This window comes from Sapajus apella, unplaced genomic scaffold (assembly GCF_009761245.1).
Source record: "Sapajus apella isolate SASKATOON/1434 unplaced genomic scaffold, GSC_monkey_1.0 scaffold56, whole genome shotgun sequence".
Taxonomy (NCBI): domain Eukaryota; kingdom Metazoa; phylum Chordata; class Mammalia; order Primates; family Cebidae; genus Sapajus; species Sapajus apella.
Window position 1 is genome coordinate 15,508,957 of NW_022436996.1, and position 22,097 is coordinate 15,531,053.

General features: G+C 38.5%; 2 protein-coding genes across 2 annotated transcripts in view; both read right to left on the minus strand.

The window, feature by feature from the left end:
* The window catches only part of LOC116528012 (probable maltase-glucoamylase 2), a 119,348-nt gene extending 109,109 nt beyond the window's left edge, over positions 1-10,239 (minus strand). The window contains 3 exon segments of the mRNA XM_032245204.1: positions 822-901; positions 4,213-4,318; positions 8,910-10,239. Of these exon segments, the coding sequence (XP_032101095.1) occupies positions 822-901; positions 4,213-4,318 (186 nt within the window). The 5' untranslated portion in view covers positions 8,910-10,239.
* Positions 10,240-15,208: 4,969 nt separating this feature from the next.
* On the minus strand, positions 15,209-21,427 carry LOC116528014 (maltase-glucoamylase, intestinal-like). The gene is made up of 5 exons (XM_032245205.1): positions 21,240-21,427; positions 20,114-20,202; positions 18,681-18,730; positions 17,925-18,095; positions 15,209-15,869 (listed from the first exon to the last, which is right to left on the minus strand). The coding sequence occupies exons 1-5, from the start codon at positions 21,410-21,412 to the stop codon at positions 15,792-15,794; spliced, it is 561 nt and encodes a 186-aa protein (XP_032101096.1). The 5' UTR covers positions 21,413-21,427; the 3' UTR covers positions 15,209-15,791.
* Between the last annotated feature and the right edge of the window lie 670 nt (positions 21,428-22,097).

Sequence of the window (22,097 nt, forward strand, 5' to 3'; positions counted from 1 at the left end):
AAAGAAATAAAAAAGAAAAAGAAAAGAAAGAAATATATATATATGAAAAAAGCTGAAATAGAGATACTTTATATGTTTTTATAACAAGAAGATTCAAAATTATCAAAATGTCAATATTGTTTAAAATTTAACCTAAAATTCAATTAACCTAATTAATATCTCGAGAAGATATAGAATGTAGAATACAGGGTAAAGAAATAAAGTTTAAATATATAAATATATACAATTTTTATGAGAAAGTCATAAGTCACAACTAAGCAGGGTTCAGGTAGCCGATATTCTACAGAAGCTGCTCGGGGAGAAAACTTGTGTTCTCTACCACATGTTCATTGGGACCTCTATTGCCAATAACATAATTCCAGAAGGTTCTTGTTGTGACAACTTGCCTGAGTTCTGCAAGTGACTCAGCCAGTGACTCAGGTAAATGCTAATCGATTTTCTATCACTATTGATTTGCCTATTTGCATGTGGTTAATGACTTCTGTTCTCAAAGAATACACAGTCTAGCCCACAAACATCTAACCTTTCTACCACAATCCTTGAAGTCACGTCTAAGGTACATTTCTAACACCTGTAATCACCCTCCACTTTAGACTTTATAATACACAGATTAACATTCTTGTTAGCTTTTCCTACTCTTCCTTTCTCAACCCTGCTTCCCTCGCATTCTTAATATTGTTATTTCAGTAAGGTAAGAAAGAAATAATTCCAAACAAATCAGAGGCCCAGAAGCCATGCCACCCCACCCTTTCCCCACTTCACATATTCATTGCTTTTCAATCACATCCAGCAGGCCACCAAAAGGACCTTATTTCTCTGACCTCTGTCACCGCCTGGCCGGGTGTGCAGTCTATCCTGTCCGACTGGTCAATCTCTGGACACTCTGGAGTAAATGAATTATCTGCATAGGAATCAAAGGGTAACGTTGAAAATGTGTAGTGTAATCATTAGAGTTCCAGGAAGGAAGCCACAAAGTTACAGACTTTCAGCCAATTCTCCAGACAACAGATTACCAGTAGCTGGTAATTACATTTGCATACAATGTTTAACACTTCTCCAAGGCTAAACACACTTATTTCTAGTTTGTTTGCTTTTTAAACAGATACAGTTTATATAGCATAAAATTCACCCTCTTCAAGTGTACATGTTAATGGTTTTTAGTTGTGAAGTTGTATGACCTATGACCGCTATCTAATTTCAGAACAATTTCATCACCCCAAAAAGAAATAACATACCCATTAGCAGTTATTTTCTATTCCCCTGTTCTCCCAGTCCCTGGTAAACATGAATCTATTTTCTAACACTATGGATTTCCCCATTCTGAACATTGCCTATACAAAGAATCATAAAATATGTGGTCTTTTGTGCCTGGCTCCTTTCACTTAGGCCAAGTTGGCGTAACATTTGCCAGGTTTATCCACGTTGTAGTATGTATCAATACGTCTTTGCTTTTAATGGCTGAATCACATTCCTTTGTGTGGATATACCACATTTTGTTTATCTGTTCATCGGTTCATGTACATTCGGGTTGTTGCTACTTTTTTACTGTTATACATAATTCTGCTGTGAGCATTCACATACAAGTTTTTCTGTGCCCTATGTTTTCAGTTATCTTGGTTGTAAACCTAGAAGTGGAATTGTTAGGTCATGTGGTTAACTCTATCTTTAGCTTTTTGAGGAACTGACAAACTTTTCCAAAGTGACCGCACCATTTTACAGTCCCATTAGCCATGTATAAGAATTCCAATTTCTCTGTGACCTCAACAACACTTGTTTTTATCTGTTTTTAATTACAGTCATCCTAGTGGGTGTGAAGCGACATCGTTTTGACTTGCACTTTCCAAATAACCGATGATGTTGAATATACTTTCAAGAGTTTAGTGACCATTTACAGATTTCCTTGGGAAAATGTCTATTTAAATGTTTTACTTATTTAAAAATCTTTTTAAAAAAATTTTGGATTTTTTATATTTCTTTGTACATCCTAAGAGAATATGTTCTCTTATATCCTAATGTATTATCTTAGGATGTATAAAGAAATATATTTGCAAATGATGTATCTGATAAGGGTCTAGCATCAGATACTTCGTCTGCAACTATGTTCCCTGAATCTGTGGATTATTTTTCACATCTTGATAGTTTTCTTCAAAGGGTGCTTCAAAGCACAAAGTTGTTTTCAATTTTATGAAGTCCAGTTTGCCTTTTTTTTTTTTGCTGTTGTGCTTTGAGTATTCAGAGTATGAGAGTTTCGGCTCTTATATATAGGTCTTTAATCAATTCTGAGTTAATGTTTACATATGTTGTCAGGTAGGGATCCAACATTATTTATTTTGTTACCAGGGAAGCCCTGTTAAAATAGCTTGGAAAGTTCTTTTTCTTACTGTTTTTCTTTAGTCATTTATTTAGAGGCACAGCTGCTTAAAGACACCACATGGCTCTGGCTACATGACTGGAAGATATTATTGGCCCCACTGGAAATATACACCTTCACTCAACATTGGCTATTCTTACTTTTGCCTTTAGCAACTTTGTGGAGTCGCCCCTCATAACAGCTGAGGCAGGATTGCTTCATGGACCCCATGAGCCATCTGAAATCCCAAATTTCATCTTCATTTAGAGGAAACAGTTACTGTGGGCATTAACAGGTACTCTTTAATGCTTTTGTTTTGATTCAAAACAAAGTCCCCAAATATCTTTCCTATCTTTATGACTCTACATTTGTTTGTGTATATATGCATGTATGTCAATAAAAATTTGTCTTAAAACTGGATTCCTGAAATATGCAACAATATGGATGAACCTTGAGGACATTATGCAAAGTGAATTAAGCCAGTCATAAAAAGACAAATACTCTGGGATTCCATTTATATAAATTGTCTAAAATAGTCAAACTCATAGAAGCAAAGAAGAGAATAGTGGTTGTCAAGAGTTAGCGGAACCAGGAATGCAGAGTTGCTAATCCATATATACAGTATTTCAGTTATGCAAGGTGAATAAATTTCAGAAATCTGATGTACAACATTGTTTCAGTAGACAACAATACTGTATTGTACACTTAAAAATCCAGTAAGAGGGTAGATGTCATGTTACCTGTTCTCACCACAATAAAAACAAATTGATATTAAAGCCCCCTTTTCAACCCCTGCAAATATATCTTTCAAAAAAAAAAAACAGAGAAAAGTTCAGTATATAAGACAGTTAAAAGTAGAACTACTCTGCATGAATCAGAATGTGGTTTAGGGTGAATCCAGGTGTGAAGATCTAGTTTTATGTCAAATTAAAGAAACCGATTATTTACATGGACTGGATCGCAATCTCATGAGACTTCTTATAGGAATAGGCTCAATGTGGCTTACATCAATGGTTTTCAGATCATCTTTCAAAGTTATAATAGTTCCTAGAAAGTGTCTTTTTTAATTTTTATTTTATTTTATTTTATTTACTTATTTATTTTTTTTTTAAGATGGGGTTTCACCATGTTGGTCAGGCTGGTCGAAAGTGTCTTAATGTTTGCTGTGGAGAGAAGTGAAAGAGATGGAGCAGGTAGGGTTCTACTATTAGGACAGCTTCTTTTCACTGTAGGCTTAATTCACATCTATAAAGTGAGCTTGTCAAGTAGAACAAACCCCAAATTCAGCTTTAAATGAAAATACATTTTTGAATTACATACATTTTATTATTTAGAGAATAATATGTGCCTGAAAGAGAAGGCATTCTGTTTGATGCTTCTGCGTGTCTGAAAGAGAGAGAGAGAGAGAGAGAGAGAGAGAGAGAGAGAGAGAGAGAAACAGTTTCAAAGGCACTATGAAGAAACCATAGCTATGTCATCCATGTTGGTATAATTAGGCCAATCAGCCCTCTGCTTCCCTGTAACCTTAGCTTCCTTTTCCACTGTTACCTTAACAGCCATTTCTCATTGAAGGCCATCTGACTTCATGACTCTGGGTTGAAGGGCAGGCGTCTGGTAAGCCTAATTTTAAAACTGCACCAAATGGGGCTTGGGAGACCCTAAATATCACTAACATCCAGGGTTTCAGTGCAAAGAACACTTATCTTTTGGAGATTCACTTAAACTAATTGGGGATGTGAATTTTGAATACTGCAATGCAGTGGCATACTGAAAAGTGAAAGAATAAAATAATCTCTTTGGCATCCAGAGGGGACTTCCTTTACCCAACCTTCCAACCCAGAAGCCACCAGCATCTCCTTTACCTGAAAGTTCATCCAATACAAGAAGAAACAAGAGAATATCTATGGCCACCACAATTAGGCAGAAGATGATCAGAAGGACTTCCAATACACTGAGCTTCCTCGCCATCTAGATAGACACAGATAATTGGATTAAAACAAATCGCAAGGCCCCACCAGTCTAAGAGGATACTTACGTATCATTATAGCCAAACGTGGATTTGTTTGCAAGATGACCTTGATTATTGCCATCCTTTTTACATAATCTAACGAATATTTGTTTCCACTTATCACAGTGTCCCTAAGTAACTCTACCTTTACAACCAACACCTGTAGAGCTCTTGCCTTTTTCGCATGCAGAGGAATTGAGGATTGTCCAAGGAAAAGTATATCAGACATGAAGAACTGAAGGGGAAAAGGTTGTGGAATAACACACAGAAGAGAGATGAGGGGATCAGGTAGGTCACAAAACCCTTTAGATGTCGCTTGGATCTTCACATCCACCTAATGTGGTAGACACGAAGGTATGCTCAGGGTGACAGAAAGTAGCAAAACTTAAATCCAAGTCGTCTTGGGAACTTTCAACTGCCTTGGGCAGGATGCTGAGGTCACTATTTAGACTGTTTAAAGGTCACTGACACTATCAAGAATCTGGTAACAAAAATGATCCTTATGCCCACCATAAGGTTTGTTGATATGGTCATTGCACACAACTCACATAAAGTAGGTGGCTCCCAGTAATTCTAAAGATCATTCATTGATCCAAGATTTAAAATACTTTCTATATTGGAGGATGTACTGAACTGGGAATCAAAAAGCTTGAATGCTTAACCTGATTTTACTAACAGATGGGCTATTTACCTATTTGGACCTGTATTTCTTCGTCTACAAAAATTAGATCAAGCACTGGATGTGTTCCCATTTTTCTGATCTAATTATAATAAATCTAACATTATTATATGTCTCACAGATCCATGACAGCCCTCAGCTGCAATGACTTCATCGCCATTCCATCTCCATCATCCTATATGTTAGCTAGCCCCTGGAATTTATCCTCAGAACTGTTCCACTTGTGAAATTGTAAATCCATACGTAAATGAGGATATGTCCTTTTACTATCTCATTGCCTTACTTTATTTTTAAAAAGTATTTTATCATATCAAGGCTGCTGCTTTCTTTCCATTTCCTTTAAATCTCTTAGCACTTCCTAGCTGTTAACCCTGTTTGACCTAGCCCTCAGTATTGATTGTTTAACGTGCCATTGCTCTCATCTTCCTTGCTCCCCATCTGCTAACAGAATCTGCAGGATAAAAGTATCCATCCAAACGTCTACCTTCTGTGCTGACATACCTAGCTCAAGGGAGATGCCACTGAGGCTCATAATCTCCTAAATAAACTGGGCCTGCAAGCCGACTGATGGTCTTGACAGTGCTCCCACTTTGCATAGCAGTCATTTTATTTTTATTTTTATTTCTTTTTTTGAGATGGAGTCTCACCCTGGGGTGCAGTGGTGCGATCTCGGCCACCTCCCAGGTTCAAGGGATTCTCCTGCCTCAGCTTCCTAAGTAGCTAGGATTACAGGTGCATGCCACTATGTGTGGCTAATTTTTTTGTATTTTTAGTATAGATAGGGTTTCACCATGTTGGCCATGGTGGTCTCGGACTCCTGATCTCAAGTGATCCACCTGCCTCAGCCTCCCAGAGTGCTGGGGTTACAGGCATGAGCCACCGTGCCTGGCCTCACAGCAGTACTTTTAAAAATTGGTCCTTCTATCCTTCTTTTCAGGCCTGACCTCTGTTACCTACATTCTTATCCTAATGCAATAGCACGTCCGATATCACATAGAAAGTAACATTTTGCAGAAACTATTCCCTTTCTCTGCTTCTCAACCCAAGCTTTTCCACAAAGGTTATACACATCTAGGTAAATTCTTATTTTTCCCCCTCTTCTCAATGACCGGTTTTTCCTCTTCTTGTTTAAGCATAATCCTTGCATCTGTTATCTAGATCTCACAGCTGTTGAATTTCTCAAAAATCTTATTCCACCAATTATCTCTTCTTTTCTTGCATTATCAACTTCACTGTCTGAATATTTTTCCTTCATAAATGTATCCCAAATCACCCCAAACTCTGTTAATGACTGTGTGCTTCTCCAGGTAGCAGGATAACTTTCTTTTTCCTTTCATAGCTAATCTTCCAAAATGATAATTCCCTTCCTCATGGTATTACTGGCTTGGCTGTGTTTTCTGCATTCCACTGGAAATGCTCCCACCAAGGCTACCAATGACATAGGTGGCTGAATACAATGGGTGCTGCCTTAATCTTCTAGCACTATCAAACACTTCCTCCTCTATCAAACTTTCCACCTATGGATGCCTTGATAGGAATCTTGGTTTTCCCCCTGCATTTCTGGCTTTTCCTTTTTTTTTTTTTGAGACAGAGTCTTGCCCGGTCCCCTAGGCTGGAGTGCAATGGCACCATCTTGGCTTGCTGCAACCTCCCCTTTCCAGGTTCAAGCGATTCTCCCAACTCAGTCCCTCGAGTAACTGGAATTACAGGCACCCGCCATCATGCCCGGCTAATTTTTGTATTTTTGCAGAGACAGGATTTCACCATGTTGACCAGGCTGGCGTTGAACTCCTGACCTCAGGTGATGCACCCACCTAGCCCTCCCAAAGTGCTGGGATTACAGGTGTGAGCCACCGTGCCCAATCCTTTTTCATTAAATGTAGATATTTCCCAAATTCTCATGTAAGTTTCTTTTTTAAACTACTCACACCCCTTGAGTAATCTCCGCCACTCATGTGACTTTATGTAACATGTGATGGCAATACAACCTGTATTTCTAGCCCAGATATTTAGATTTGTATACTCAACTGCCTATTGGATGTCCCACAGATTCAACCAAATGTAACACGTGTAAACATGAAATCATCTCTCCCCAAACCTCAGTTCCAATTCCTGCCAATTTGGCCATATTGTCTGTTCCTCAAATAATTAATAACTTGAGGAAAAGAATCACATTAAAAACAACAACCACAATCTAGGAATCTTTTAAAAATTCCTCTCTTTCTGTTAGTTCTCACAGTCAGTTACCAGTTCAATCGGACTACTTTCCCTGTATCTTTGGGTCATTGCCCAAGTGACCAGCACAAACAAGGTCATTTGGATCTCTTATATTCAAGCCTTTCATGGATCTCTGAATAAACCAAAAACACTTTAGCTTTGTGATCAAAGGTCTTTGTGGCACCTCCTAAGGCCAGCTGCTCAGCCTCTCCTCTCCCCTTATTCCCATCATACTAAACCAGCACTTATGCAGCAACAAACTATTAAATATAAGGCAACGTTGACAAATAATTTTCTCTCTGTTGTTTTTGTGTTTATTTTGCATCTCCTCTTATTTCACATTTCCCTGTATCCCTGCTCTTCCCGACTCCTCCCCAATGCCATGACCACTTGTATAAATATTTTTATAAAGGTATATAGCTTCAATTTTTAATTATAGTAGCCTTTAGGTCAATGTGTAATAATTCAATAAAAGAAGGACTTTAATATTGAAATAGAGGTAAGGAACCAGGACCTACATGTAATTTGCCAATAGGCATTTAGGAAGAACCCTTAGCCCTTGGAGACACTGGGGTTTGGGATTAAAATTGGGGTTTAACTATTCTTTTACTAGTTACCTAAATTAATCAATTGTCTCTCTTTTAGTCTAAATTATTTAAACAATATACTCTAATCCACATAAAATATATATCATATTACTGTATTCTCATAAAATCCCTGCATTGAAGTTGATCAGATAGATATTATTTCCATTTTATAATGAATATTAAGGAATTTTGTCTAGTCACGGTTAGTGGTGGAACTGAGACAAACACTAACAGCCACTACGTTTAAAAATAAAATACACTCTCCACAATGTATCCTAGGCTCCAGAGTTTAAAGACCTAGAGGATCTGTCTCCAGTGGTGAAATTTCCATAGTGAAAGAAATATGAAGGATCCTCCCTAGTGTGGTATGGTTTCAAATTTCATTTCTTATACATACAGCCCACAACTCAACACCACAGCAAACACATTATTCATCAATTAGTCTCTTTCTCCAAGTATTGCTTCTCTCCACACGGAGACTTTTTTCTTTCTAGCCTCTAAAATTCAGCAGCGAGCACCTACTCCCGCAGCTCCTCAATCCTCCTGAGGGAGCAGGTTCAGCACCTTAGCTCAGGAAGTTCAAGAACATTCTAGGAATAACCCCAGGCATTTTCCCACCATAGGAGCTATTGTCATTCAGGCAGAGGACAGAATGGGGGTTTCTGAAGGTAGAAATTCTTCCCTACTTAGAAACGTTTCCTGCACGAATCCGGGAGGCATTCACCTTCCTCCAAATCCATGCCATCTTGAGATCATTTCCAGAAGGATCCCATCTGTTTCCTCTGTCTTTAATTTCTCCCAATGAGAGAGGAGCATCTCATACTAGACCTCCCCCAAGCTGTCCTCCAAACCCTGATACCACACACACACACACACAGGTCTCTCCTCTCCATTAACTCTCTCATCCTCACTCCTCATTTTTTACAGAAAAGGAAGAAAGTATTGGGCCCAGAAGCAAAGTATGGGCATCCAGATCACTTAACGGAGCAGCAGACAGAAAATCGCATAAAGAGAAAGCGACCCCCCACCCCTGTTGGAAGCACTGCTTGCATGAAAAAGCGTACTCACCTCATCACCTCGTTTGTTTCGTGTCTCTCCCTCAGTGATTCATAGGGAGCACTGAGCAAAGGTAACTGGGCTGAGGTAGCCAGCTTCTGCCACAATTAATTTATTGGCCTATAAAGTTGACAGCAAATGGTGGAGGGGAGTGCATATTTCAATAGATCATAAAGGAACCCTGGCTCTCCATGTGACACAGAATGAAAGCTCCACTTGTTAATAAAAAGGGAAGGTGTTTTTTTTCTAATTGTTGTTCCTCCTCTGTGTCCCTATTCATATCTGATTACTTTGCTTGTCACGTTATGCTTCCTTGTCTGTCCATGTAGCCTAAAGGGATCAAGAGCTAGGGTCTTGTCTATCTTCTTCATTGTTGTATCTCCTGTACTTAGCACTCTGCCTAATATCCATAGTTCTTTTTAAATATATAGTTACTTGTTTAATAAGTAAGCAAAAGAAGGGTTAGCTCTCGGTTTATCACTTTGTTCATTTCTCCATTTTCATTGTCCAGAGCTCTCTTGGCATAACTCAGCTTTTTATTAATTCAAATGATCCTTTCCACCAATTATTCTAAATAAGTACCATTAAAATAGAAATTACACAAACCTAAAGTGTGAAGACGCCTCTAGTGGATATTTGTCATGTTCTTTAATGGCTCAGCATCTTTCAAAACCTCTTGCTAAGAAGGGAGAGGTGGGGAGGGAGAAAAGGATCGAAAACCTACCTATTGGGTACTATACTCACTACCTAGATGACAGGTTCAATCACACCCCAAACCTCAGCATCACACAACATAACCTTGAAACAAACCTGTATATGCACCCTGAATCTTAGACCCTGAATCTAAAATACCAGTTGAAAAGAAATTAAAAACAGAGGATCTTTAAAAAGAAAAAATATACTCTGACTTAAATTAAGGAATTTCTTTCCAAATTCTGCCTCCCCAAAGAAACAGCTAGAAATTCTCTTTCACAGCCTCCCTTTCAGCCAAGGTAGAGATAAGTGGCTGGAGCTTTGTGAAGGAGAGATTCCTGCGAGTGACTTAGATCCAGAAGAAGGTATAGTTAAGGAGGTAACAGGTAAAATCCAGGATGTTGGGAAGATAGCTTGTTTCAGAGGCACCAGGGACAAGAGAACTAGCGGCATCCTATGCTCAGTATTTAGTGTTGCAAGCTGCCAGATATGTGCTCAGGGCAGTGGCAGGAGAAACCCCTACAAGGTAACCTGGGGCTTGTTCCTAGCCACATGGCCTGTAAACCTGGCTCTCTCTATTCCTTTTGGAGTTTCAATGAGTCACCAATGTCTTTTTAAATTTTTTCTTAAGCTAGCTAAAGTGGATTTTTTAATTAATATATAATTTCCAAACCATGAGATTCACTCTTTTCTTTTTCTTTTTCTTTTTTTTTTGGAGATGGAGTTTCACTCTTGTTGCCCAGGCTGGAGTGCAATGGCACAATCTCGATTCACTGCAACCTCCACCTCCCGGGTACAAATGATTCTCCTGCCTCAGCCCTCCCAGGAGCTGGGATTACAGGCATGTGCCACCATGCCCGGCTAATTTTGTATTTTTAGTAGAGACAGGGTTTCTCCATGTTGATCAAACTGGTCTTGAACTCCCAACCTCAGGTGATCCACCTGCCTCAGCCTCCCAAAGTTCTGGGATTACAGGCATGAGCCACTGAGCCCGGCCAAGATTCACTTTTTTAACGTGTACAATTTAGTGGGGTTTTTTTAATTTACAAAATTGTGAAACTATCACCACTAATTCCAGAACATTTTTATCACCCTCCCTAAAAAAATTAGTGGTCACTCCCCATTTCCATCTTCCCCTATTTCTGCAGCCACTAATCTACTTTCTGTCTTTATGGATTTGCCTATTTATAAACATTTCATATAAATGCATTCATACAATATGTGGCCATCTGTGTCTGGCTTCTTGTACTTGTCATATTTTCAAAGTTCATCCATGCCTTTTCAGGTATCGGTGTTTGTTCCTTTTCATGTCTGAATAGTATCCACCGCATGGATAGAACACATTTTGTTTAGCCACGTATCCGTTGATATATATCTAGGTTGTTTATATTTTTGCCTCCTACGAACAATGCTGCTATGACCTGAAACATTTTTTAAAAAATTCTTCTTGGAATATACCTAGGAGTGGAATCGTGGGTCATGTGATAAGTCTTTGTTGCACTTTTTGAAGAACCGCAAAACTGCTTTCTAAAGTGGCAGCACGATTTTACATCCCCATTCCCACCAGTAATATATGAGGGTACAGAGGGCTCTTTTGGTGGCACCTAAGGACTGTAAATAACATTGTTCATAGTAGTGAATCCTCTGTGTTTGCTTCAAATGCTCAGTATACGGAAACACACACACACACACACACACACACACACACACACACACACACACACAGAGAAAGAGAGAGAGACTAGGTTTCTGCATTTATGAACTCCTAGAAAGACATATTCAGCTTTTCATTTGCCCCAGTACAAGGTGGCCTTTGTTAGACAGGAAATGTACCTAGATCTCCTTTCAAATTGGGAAGATATCCTGGCAAAAGATCAAGAAGGGAGATTTATTGTTACACAGAACTTTCTATTCTTTGTGTGATACTTTACCTTTAGCTCCCCACATGCTGTGCACATTTGTGACTTTGTTTATGTTATAGTGGTAAACGATCAGGTCCAGGGAATCTATAACCTGTTTCCTAAAGTGCAGAAAACAGCTACCTTCACCACCCCTTCTTGCTAACTAGCAACTGGAAGATATTGGATCACCATGCTGGTGTTGACCAATGAGAAAATAACAGAGCCATTTTGAAGGGTAAAGCCAAGCATGTGACCCTACATCTTCCAGTTGTCTATTAGTAGCAAGGTACTGCAGATATTATTTATATTTATATAAATATATTTTTATATTAAATATATATATTTATATATTATATATGTTATATATATACACACTCAGACACATACACACACACACACATATATGTATATTTTAATTCCTTCTTCAAATAGGATTCCAGTATGTAATACGTGATGGACTGAAGCCAGAACCCTGCCAGTCTGCCTTTTTCCTCCCCCTGGGGAGGAATGAAAGGCCCTGGGGCTCTGCACAGCTCCACAATTTGGAAATCATAGTTTTAGTTTGACACCAGAATTTTGCAGATGAGGAAACCAGAACTGAGAGAGACAAAATGACTTAACCAAAACTCCTGAATGTTAGAGCTTGCTTCTGAGTTTTCCTCCCTCAAATAAAAGCAGCATAAAACGTTCCAACCAGTGGACCTAACCCCTGTGACAGGAGGGGAAGGATGCTGCATTATCCATAGAGGTGGCCAACGCTGCTGCAGGGAGAGAAGCTAAGGGAGCCACAGACCCAGCTCCCCCGACCCTTCCCAGAGCTGCTGCTAAGACTCTTCTTCATTCTAGACTGAAGGTCTGCATGGCCTTGTGGATCCAGGTTCTTTGAAGCCAAATATGTATTATACACTTGAAAATTGCTAAGAAAGTTAATGTAAAGTGTTGTCACCACAAAAAAATGATAAGTATGTGAGATAATAGGTATGTTAATTAGCTTGATTTAGCCATTCTATTATTTACATATAAATACCTGTTATATACCATAACTATATATACAAATATGTATTTATACTATATATCTACTATATATAAATACCTATTTACCATAACTACATGTAAAAAATATGTATTTATACTATATACTATATGCCTACTATATATTAATATAAAATTTGTTAATATTTTATAAAATTATAAATTATAATGTAAAATATATTTTATATATATTAACTATAGTTATATGATTTTATAAAATTAATAGTTTTAATCGTTAATTAAACATTTAATTATTCAGTTAATTTTTTAAAATAAGCCAAAGTGAATTCAGGAGACGGGAAACAGACTGACGCTGCTCCCAGGACAGTGACAACAACACAGGGTCGGAGCTGCTGGAGTCTGGGACGCGCGTACACCTACATCTAGGGGTTCCTGAGTCTCTAGACCTCCAAAGGGGACACAGGCATAACTTACTCTGTAAACATAAATAGAAAAATATATGTCTCTTTCTCATACATCCGTGGCTGAAATTTAGCATTTGGTTAGGTTATGAATGTCGACAACAGAGCACAGTAGTTTTTCCCAGCACATGAGTTTGTCAAAAATGGAATCACAGATCCTTCCATATTACATTATGAAATTGTAGCGGATATCTCAAAATATTGTTCATGTTGATCATTACCTTGAAATTGTGGCATTGTTACTTCCACTGTTGGATCTTTTAATTTGATGAGAAAAACACACCTCATGGGTTACTATATCCATTTTTCTTTAATATTTGGATAAATGTATTTTAATGTTTTCTTTGAAATAGCATGGATTTTGCTTGATGCATTTGCAAACAATGTTGTGAGGGGGAATTTCGTAGGTTTCACTGGGCTGCCAGTGGGGTCCCTGACACTTCACATGCTCCAAAACCCCACTGGCCTCACTAGGGCCTTGGCAATCAGAATTATGTAATCAGAATGCTTCCCCTTAAGCACTCTGTGGCAGCTGGAGCCAAATTCCACCAATATATCCTTGATGGTAACATTACATTTTTTTTTTTTTTTTTTTTTGAGATGGAGTTTCGCTCTTGTTGCCCAGGCTGGAGTGCAATGGCGCGATCTTGGCTCACCGCAACCTCCGCCTCCTGGGTTCAGGCAATTCTCCTGCCTCAGCCTCCTGAGTAGCTGGGATTACAAGTACCCACCCCAAGCCCAGCTAATTGTTTGTATTTTTAGTAGAGACGGGGTTTCACCATGTTGACCAGGATGGTCTTGATCTCTTGACCTCGTGATCCACCCGCCTCAGCCTCCCAAAGTGCTGGGATTACAGGCATGAGCCACCGTGCCTGGCTATTACATATTTCTTAAATATCAAGTAAATAATGTTTCCATCATTGTAGCCTTCCTGAGTTTGTTAGAGGAGAGTTGACAAATTTCGCATCTTTTTGATCAAAGGATTCCCGTGGCTGGTTTTCCATGTTTCACTAGTTTCCTCGTTAGCTCAGGCCCTCATCCAAATGCCCCTTATTGTGATAATTAGATGATTAAGTTAATTTAACAATATGTTTGTCTCTAGCCTTATGAAGTTGCTGACTCATGAAAGTGCAGGAGAATGAATGACTTCCTGGTTATAAGAAAAGGCGAAAATGCAAGGAAGTAGACTCATTCATTCCAAACAACACTTTCAACTCATTTTCAGATAACGTCAAAAGTTAATATTCCTGTTAAACATTAATATATAATTTCATTATCTCAAATTTTAACCCTCTAGAATTTTAAGCAAGAGGGTTGTAACTCCTATTTTTACCAGAGTTGATATTTTACTAAATATAGCAACTGCTATGATGATTAAAATAATAATCAATAGACCCTTCCACAAACCTACATCTTATAAAAGACTCACTGCAGTAATATAAATCATCATTCTAATAGATAATGTATTAAAGTTCAAGTTAAATAAAAGCTGAAAAATTGAAAAAGAAAAAAAAGAAAAAGAACGGATAATTATAAATTTTATCAACCCATTGGTGGATTTGGCTGCAGGCTCTGTGATGCTGAAGAGAGTCAGAAAGACAAACTCATAAAAGTTTGCTAAACAAGAACGATAACCCCAAACAGATTACTTACAGTGAAAATGTCACAAAATTCAAAATCTCATGTAAATTCACTTGGTTTATTTTTATCTGGCATAGAAATTGTGTATTTTGTGTGAAATGTGGTTATATACATTAGAAATAGGATTTACGGCCGGGCACGGTGGCTCACGCCTATAATCCCAGCACTTTGGGAAGCCAAGGCAGGTGGATCACGAGGTCAAGAGATCAATACCATCCTGGTCAACATGGTGAAACCCCGTCTCTATTAAAAATACAAAAATTAGCTAGGCATGGTGGCGCGCGCCTGTAGTCCCAGCTACTCTGGAGGCTGAGGCAGGAGAATTGCCTGAACCCAGGAGGCGGAGGTTGCAGTGAGCCAAGATGGTGCCATCGCACTCCAGCCTGGGTAACAAGAGTGAAACTCCATCTCAAAAAAAAAAAAAAAATAGGATTTACACATTTCAAAGCAAACTACTGTGAAAATAAATTATTTTTACCCTCCAAACTTTCTCTTCAGTTTTGCCTGCTCAGATCTGATTCTCGCCGCTATCCCCACATGCTAGGGATTTCTCAAGACCCTCTTCTCTCAGGTGAGTTGACTCTTCCGTTTTCCTCCCCATGAGGCTGCTGATAATTTCACATTATGTTCTTACTTGTGATCACTTTTACTATCATCTTCTGTTTCCTCTGATCTGTCCTTGTGTTTGCCTTTTCTTCCCTTATCATGATCGCCCCACCCCCACCCCACCTATAACCAATTAGGTGTATTGTTCCCCACTCTGACCCGCCTAAAACCAACTAGCAGATGTTCTTTCTGGATACTTTCTTGAGGTAATGATTAGCTTCAAGACCTGGAACTGTCACAGAAAGCTTTTTCTTGTGTATTTAGCAAGAGAATGGGGTCCATTCCATGATTACACATATGGACATACACTTCATCATGGACCCAGTTCTTCTTCAGTAAATGTCATATGATGAACAATCACTACCATTCTAACCACATAGAGACATTAAGGTAATACACAGATTTTCCACACCTCCCTACTGCTATCCCACAGGGGTAAGATTTAACCTTTAGGGTTCACACGCAAAACATATAACAAAATTAACAAAAATATTTCACCAGTAATGAGAATGAACCCATTAGCCACACACAATAATTTTTATGAGTATGAAGTGTATTAGTTTCAAAGTCATTCATAGTTAGGATCTTGCTCTAAAAATTCACAGAGTGCTTCTCCATGTCAATGAAGTGAAATTATGTAGGCTGATGTTTCTGTCAGTCACATCGATGCTTAGCACCTGTTAAGAACCAAAGGAAAACAATTGGGCATCCCGTGTTGAAATTTCTGCATGCAAATAAATACAGTCCAAAGAGCCTCCTAAAACTTCTACATTGTATTGTCTACTTAAAAGACTGCCCTCAGATTTTCAGATGAGAGGGTGTTTTCTAATGTTTTAGAGTACAAACATTATTCAACAGTATAGATGAGCCTTGAAATAATTCAACATGGCCCATGTCGGTGGCTAAATCCTGTAATCTCAGCATTTTGGGAGGCCAAGACGGGTGGATCATTTGAGGTCAGGAGTTCAAGATCAACCTGGCCAACATAGTGAAACCCCATCTCCACTGAAAGTACAAAAATTAGGGGGGCGTGGTGGTGGGTGCCTATAATCTCAGCTACTTGGGAGGCTGAGGCAGGACAATTGGTTGAACTCAGGAGGCAGAGATTGCAGTGAGCCAAGATTATGCCACTGCACTCCAGCCAAGGCAATACAGTGAGACTCAGTCTCAAAAGAAAAAAAAATTTAATATGCAACCACTGAAGAGAAAGAACTGCACAAACTGGAGAGAACACCCTCTTTTTCATTCTACTGAGGTGTTGATTTTCCTTGGCGCCATCCTTCTGTTTCCTCCTCCTCCTGTTCCTCCATAGCACCCCAAAGATTGCCCAGCAAGAGTCCACTATTCCTGTTTCTTCCTAGGCAGATGCTGTCAAGAAGGTTTCACCTCACGTGCCCTCATCAGCTTGTATGTCTGTCCATGAGGTTTGGGCAAAGTACTTTACGGTAAAGTTGGGGAAGTTGTTGACATGAAAACCACAAGTATGAGGAAATAAATCTAAAAAATGCAAAACTGAAAGAAAACTTTTGTTTCAGGCCTAGTCATAAGGAAGGATTATGAAAGAAAAAAAGCTCAGACAAAAATGGTAAGCACCTAAGGAAGTTTCATTTACCATCAGGATGATACATGTTAGCACCACTACACTGCATTAATCCCAAGGTATAGATTTTTTACATATTTAACATTCAAGAGACCAGAGTGTATCTTGTAATCAGCAACCATAGAATTACTGTGAGCCAGGCAGCACTCATGACATAATTGTTATTGTCTGTGCCTGTGTAAACTTTATTGCTATTACTGTGTTAGGAATGGATGGACTGAAAACCATTTAAGGATTATTACAGGAAGGAATAGTTTGTAAGATCAAGAAAGTACTAGGATGAAAATGTATATAAAGTGTGTTAGTGGCTCAGGAAAAAATTGCATAGACAGGAGTGGAAGAATTTTTGTGAAATCCTGAATCACAAACACCTTTTGCAGTACAGAGGAAATAACCAATTTGTAACATGTATTTTTCTTTTAAATAGTAATAAACAAACTATTTAAATAATACAAATAAAATTTAAATAATAAAAGACTTGAATACAAATTGAAATAATAAATAATAAATAATAATAAATTGATACAAGTTAGGTAAGATATTTCTAGCACTTCTTCACATTCAGGGTCTACCTCTTCTAAATTACTTTGAGGCAGAATCATCACTGTATCTCCACTCAACATCTTCCTCCCTATTATCACTTACAATATTGAAATATACAGATAAAAATTTATGTCTAAAGAATTTTCAAAAACTTTCTATAAGTTTATTGTAAAAAACATTTGAGTGATAAGGAAATTCTATCATAATTTTGTCATCCTTTTTTCTTTGTGGCACATGAAATAATAGAGCAACTTTTCACTGACGGTATCATATTTGATAAAATATAATAGTTCAAGCTGTTTTGGAAGTTGATCTCTGAGGCAGAGGTAAAAGAGTCAAGACAAAGTTTTACATAGATTTACAGACAAGAAGACAAACGTGGAAAGTAAGAATCCAGGCCATGGATTCCAAATGATGATAAACAACGACTTTTCATTCATCTCCATGCTGTCCATTCCTAACACACTGAAAACAGAGATTTCTGGAGGGCCTGGCAGGAGAGGGCATCATTTGGAAGGGAAGCAGTAAGGCGCTGCACTAGGTATATTAAGGTTGGGAAATGGCATTCGCAGTTTTGCTGGTCACAAACCTGTGTCGTGCGGTCACTGTTGAAGGAGGGTGTTATGACCATGCCACTCACAGACATGCTGACACTGGTAATGGGGACATTGCCCACTCCCCATATTTCAATGTAGCCCAGTTTCAAAGGGTTTGTACTGGTGATGTAACTGTTGAAAATTACATGACTCTGGATTGTATTCTGTTGAATTGGAGATAACAGGAAAAGATAATAGCAGAATTAGTTCAAATGTTTTCCAACCTCTTTTTAGGCACAAATGTAGATCATAAAGTAAGACAACTTCAGAGTCACTATCTTGTGTCTTTGGATCATGGAAACCATGATCTCATCACTCTATCTCCTATGGCCAACTGCCATCCACTTTGCATTGACAAGCAGCTGCAGGGTTTTTCACATTGCCCTGAACTCTATAGGAGATGAAAGTCTCAGCTGTCAAGATACTTATATTCTATAGGTGGAAAAATCACAAAATGTGCAGGCCATTCCAAGGCAACTTAGGAACAAGGGCTAGATAACAGAAACAGCCCGTCCATCTGTAACATGGTAAACTGGAATAATGATCATTACTGATGAGATGTTGATAGGTTAAATTACAGAAAGCCTTCCTAGGAGCACAGTAAATTTCCACCGGAAGTCTAGAGAAGTAGAAGAATGTGAATTAGCAAGATGAGAAGAAATTCTAGGTGGTATTCTATGCCCTTACAACATTCAGCATCCTCCTAAGCCAGTAGAACCCTATTCTCTCTTCATATCAGTCACACTCACCTGGCTGGCAGAAAAATTGGCCAAATAATAGAGTCCTTTCCCATAGGTATCTGCAAACAAACAACAAGATAAACATGGCCTGGACCTGTGCTATAGAACTCTATGCTATGGAATATATAAATACTCTTCTAATTGCCTACTTGTCTTGGTTGAGAGAGTAAGGCTTATCTTTGTTTTTATTTTCTGTCTTTCGAGTGTTCCATTTTAAAATGTAAGTCCTCATTATGGAGACTAATCAAACTGTGCACCCACACTCAGTTTATACAAAATGTTTGAAATGAATGTGTATAGATGCATCTGTCTGACAGAGTCATGTCATATAACACAGTTTCCTGACACGATTTTTAAGTCACTTCTCTTCCTTGTGGTTTATCATTCCCAACATCTTCCTAATCGGCTCAGAATTTCCATGTTCTTTTTGCTATCTGTACACATCTCTGCACATGCATTCATATGCACATACATACACAAACACCAAGACTGGTCTCTTGGTGGGTTTATCTTGGGGTATTACACAATTTTAAAAATGTGATCTCCAGAGAACAAAGATGATCAAAGAAAGGGCTTCTTTGTCCTTTATCCTAAATGTGTGCCACAGGCCCAGGAAGAAGATGAAGTTTAGCACAGCCAGTGAAGGTGAACTAGTCAACAGCTTTGTTTCAAGAATTCCCATCCTACACCCTGCCCTCATGGCTGTCACACTCTTCCCTCTGTGCTAGGCCCTTTCTAAATGACTCACCACTCGGTAGCCACTGGCTATCCCTTAAAACTGTGCTAAGACAGTAGTCACTAGTAAAATTTACCTGTTTAAATTTAAGCTTGTTAAGATTGAATACTATCAAAAATTCAATTCTTCAGATGCACTTGTCATATTTCAAGTGCTTGATAGCCACATATGTCAAGTAGATACAATATTGAACAGCAGAAGATATAGAACATTTCCATCACTGCAGAAAGTTCTATTGGACAGCACTTGTCTAGAAATAGTTAATGATTTCTTGAGAAATCCCCCTGAAATTTTACCAATTCCTACAGCCTCCTAATAGAAAATATCCCATAAATAATACAACTGATAGAGGTATTGCCCCTCTTACTGGGACAGTAAGAACCATAAAGTTAGGGAATATGTCCTTGACCATGAATCCTATGAAAGTTTATCTCAGCTGGCTACAAATAAACTTTCCCTGTGGCTCCCATATAGCTTCCTCCTATAGTGGATTAGAATGGTTGAGTAATAAGAGGAGATTCAGAACTAAGCTTCGTTTATGAGGCATAAAGATCATGTGCAATATGGATTATACCCTTGAATTAATAAATGGTTGTATTTTAAAATGCAAAATTGTTTTAACAGGGAAAAGGTGAAAGCAGGCCTGTAAAATACCCAGGAATACAGTCAATGCCATGAGCGTGAATCCCAGGCAACTCCTACTCACCAATGCTTTGCCCATCATCCCAGAAGAGCCAACCCTCAGCAGTTCCCTCATCATCCAAGGCAATTTTGAAGCCCATGAATTTCTGGCGGCTGCAGTGAGGTGGAAGAGAGGCATTAGCTAAAAGCAAATCCACAGCCACAAACCAAGAGTTTACATAAAACATAAAGGAGCAAAGGGAAGTGCTTTGTGGGATAAAGACTGCATACTAGAGTTCAAGAGACTTGTGACTTCGTTCTAATTCTGTCTCCATCTGGCCATGTGACTTCATATCATGAACAAATGAATGAGCGAGTGGATCAAAAGGATTCTCCTTTAAGGCTCTTAAAGTGATGACAACCAAACTAACTGGGTTCTTTCTTTTCCTTTTGAAAGGAAAATCCCAATGCTGAAATCTTTCTGCTTTAGGAACCTAATATCCTAAACATGTAGAGTGAGGCCTATTTTCAAATGTCCTAAGTTCTTCATTTTTATTTGAATGTTTGGAATCAAATGAATAAGGAATCTAAGAATTTTAGTATTGATACCAGAGAGGTGTGATTTTTAGTCTCTGCTCATCTACTTACTGTGTGACTCTGAGTAAATCGCTTAGTCTTTTCACTCATCTGTGAAATGGTGATAACAGCACTAACATCACAGAATTTATGTTTTCCTTTCATTAAGCAAAAATAGACAATTTCCAAGTAGAAATATACATATTTATATAGTTCTGGATAATAGTTATTGTTAATTTATATATAAACTTTGAACTAAAAGTTTAAAATCTTGCAGAGGAATAAACAATTTTTCAGCAATAGTTTTCTTAGAAAAAATTCAATTAGACCCAATAGTATCCTAAAACTACTATAAATCATGGTTCCCCCTATTTTGACTTCCATTTCAATCATGAGATTGAAAGATGACACTCTTAGACCTATCATCTCACCCATTTAAACATAAAACATCTGTTAATAATCAGTCAGTGTAGCATCTGAATAAAGGTTAAAATACAAACACGCGACTATAGAAAAAACAAGTGTTTAGTAAAATTGCATGTGGGCTTGAGAGTGATGCTTACAATCTGGAGGGCTTCACTACAAATTGGTAAGCTAACTGACATGTAAAGGAAAACCTCAGTCCTGTCATTCACCTTAAGTGGGTGTTCAGCGCAGGCTCTTGCCAGGGCAGGATGTAGCCCCCACGGACATGAAGATTAATGTGGTCAAGAGGGGCGGGCAAGGTCTTCCACTCGCCTCTTGCATTAATATCCACACCCTGTGGGCCAGAAGAAAAGATGATGAAGTAGAAGACATGTCCCTCCATGAACGATGCATTCTGCCAGACATTTCATCCTACCCTCTGAAATGACGTCTGTTCATTACCCTCGCCGCATAACTGCTACTACACATCCTGCATTCACACAGTGCTACATGAAACCTCACAAGGCTGCTATAATATCTTGTTAGGGTCTCTTGCTTTTGCTTCCACAGTACAAACTACATTTGCCTGATGTGTGACAGGAAGAGGTGCTACTCTCTCACCTGATTCAGAAACCTAACGTAAGAAACCATCCTTCCAGCCTACATGTTCTCTAGAGCAAGGCTTTTCAGTCTCAGCACCATTGAGATTTTGGGCCAGACAATTCTTTGGTTGTGGGGCTATCCTGTGCCTTTAGATATTTAGCAGAATCTTCAGATGTCAGCAGCAACTCCTCGTCACCCCTACCCTCATGTGACAACGCAAAATATCTCCAGGCATTGCCAAGTATCCCCTGGTAGGCAAAATCTGCTCATTTGAGGGCTGCTACTTTAGAGGTAAGAAGCAGTTATTGTTGACAACAAGCAAATAAGCAAGGCTCTGTTCCAATAAAACTTTATTTGCAAATCAGACAACATCCAGATTTGGCTATGGGCCATAGTTTGCCAGCCTGTGTTCTAGAATAAGTAATACGTATACAAACATGACATTTCTTCATTAATCGTAACTATAAAATTCATCTTCATTTTAA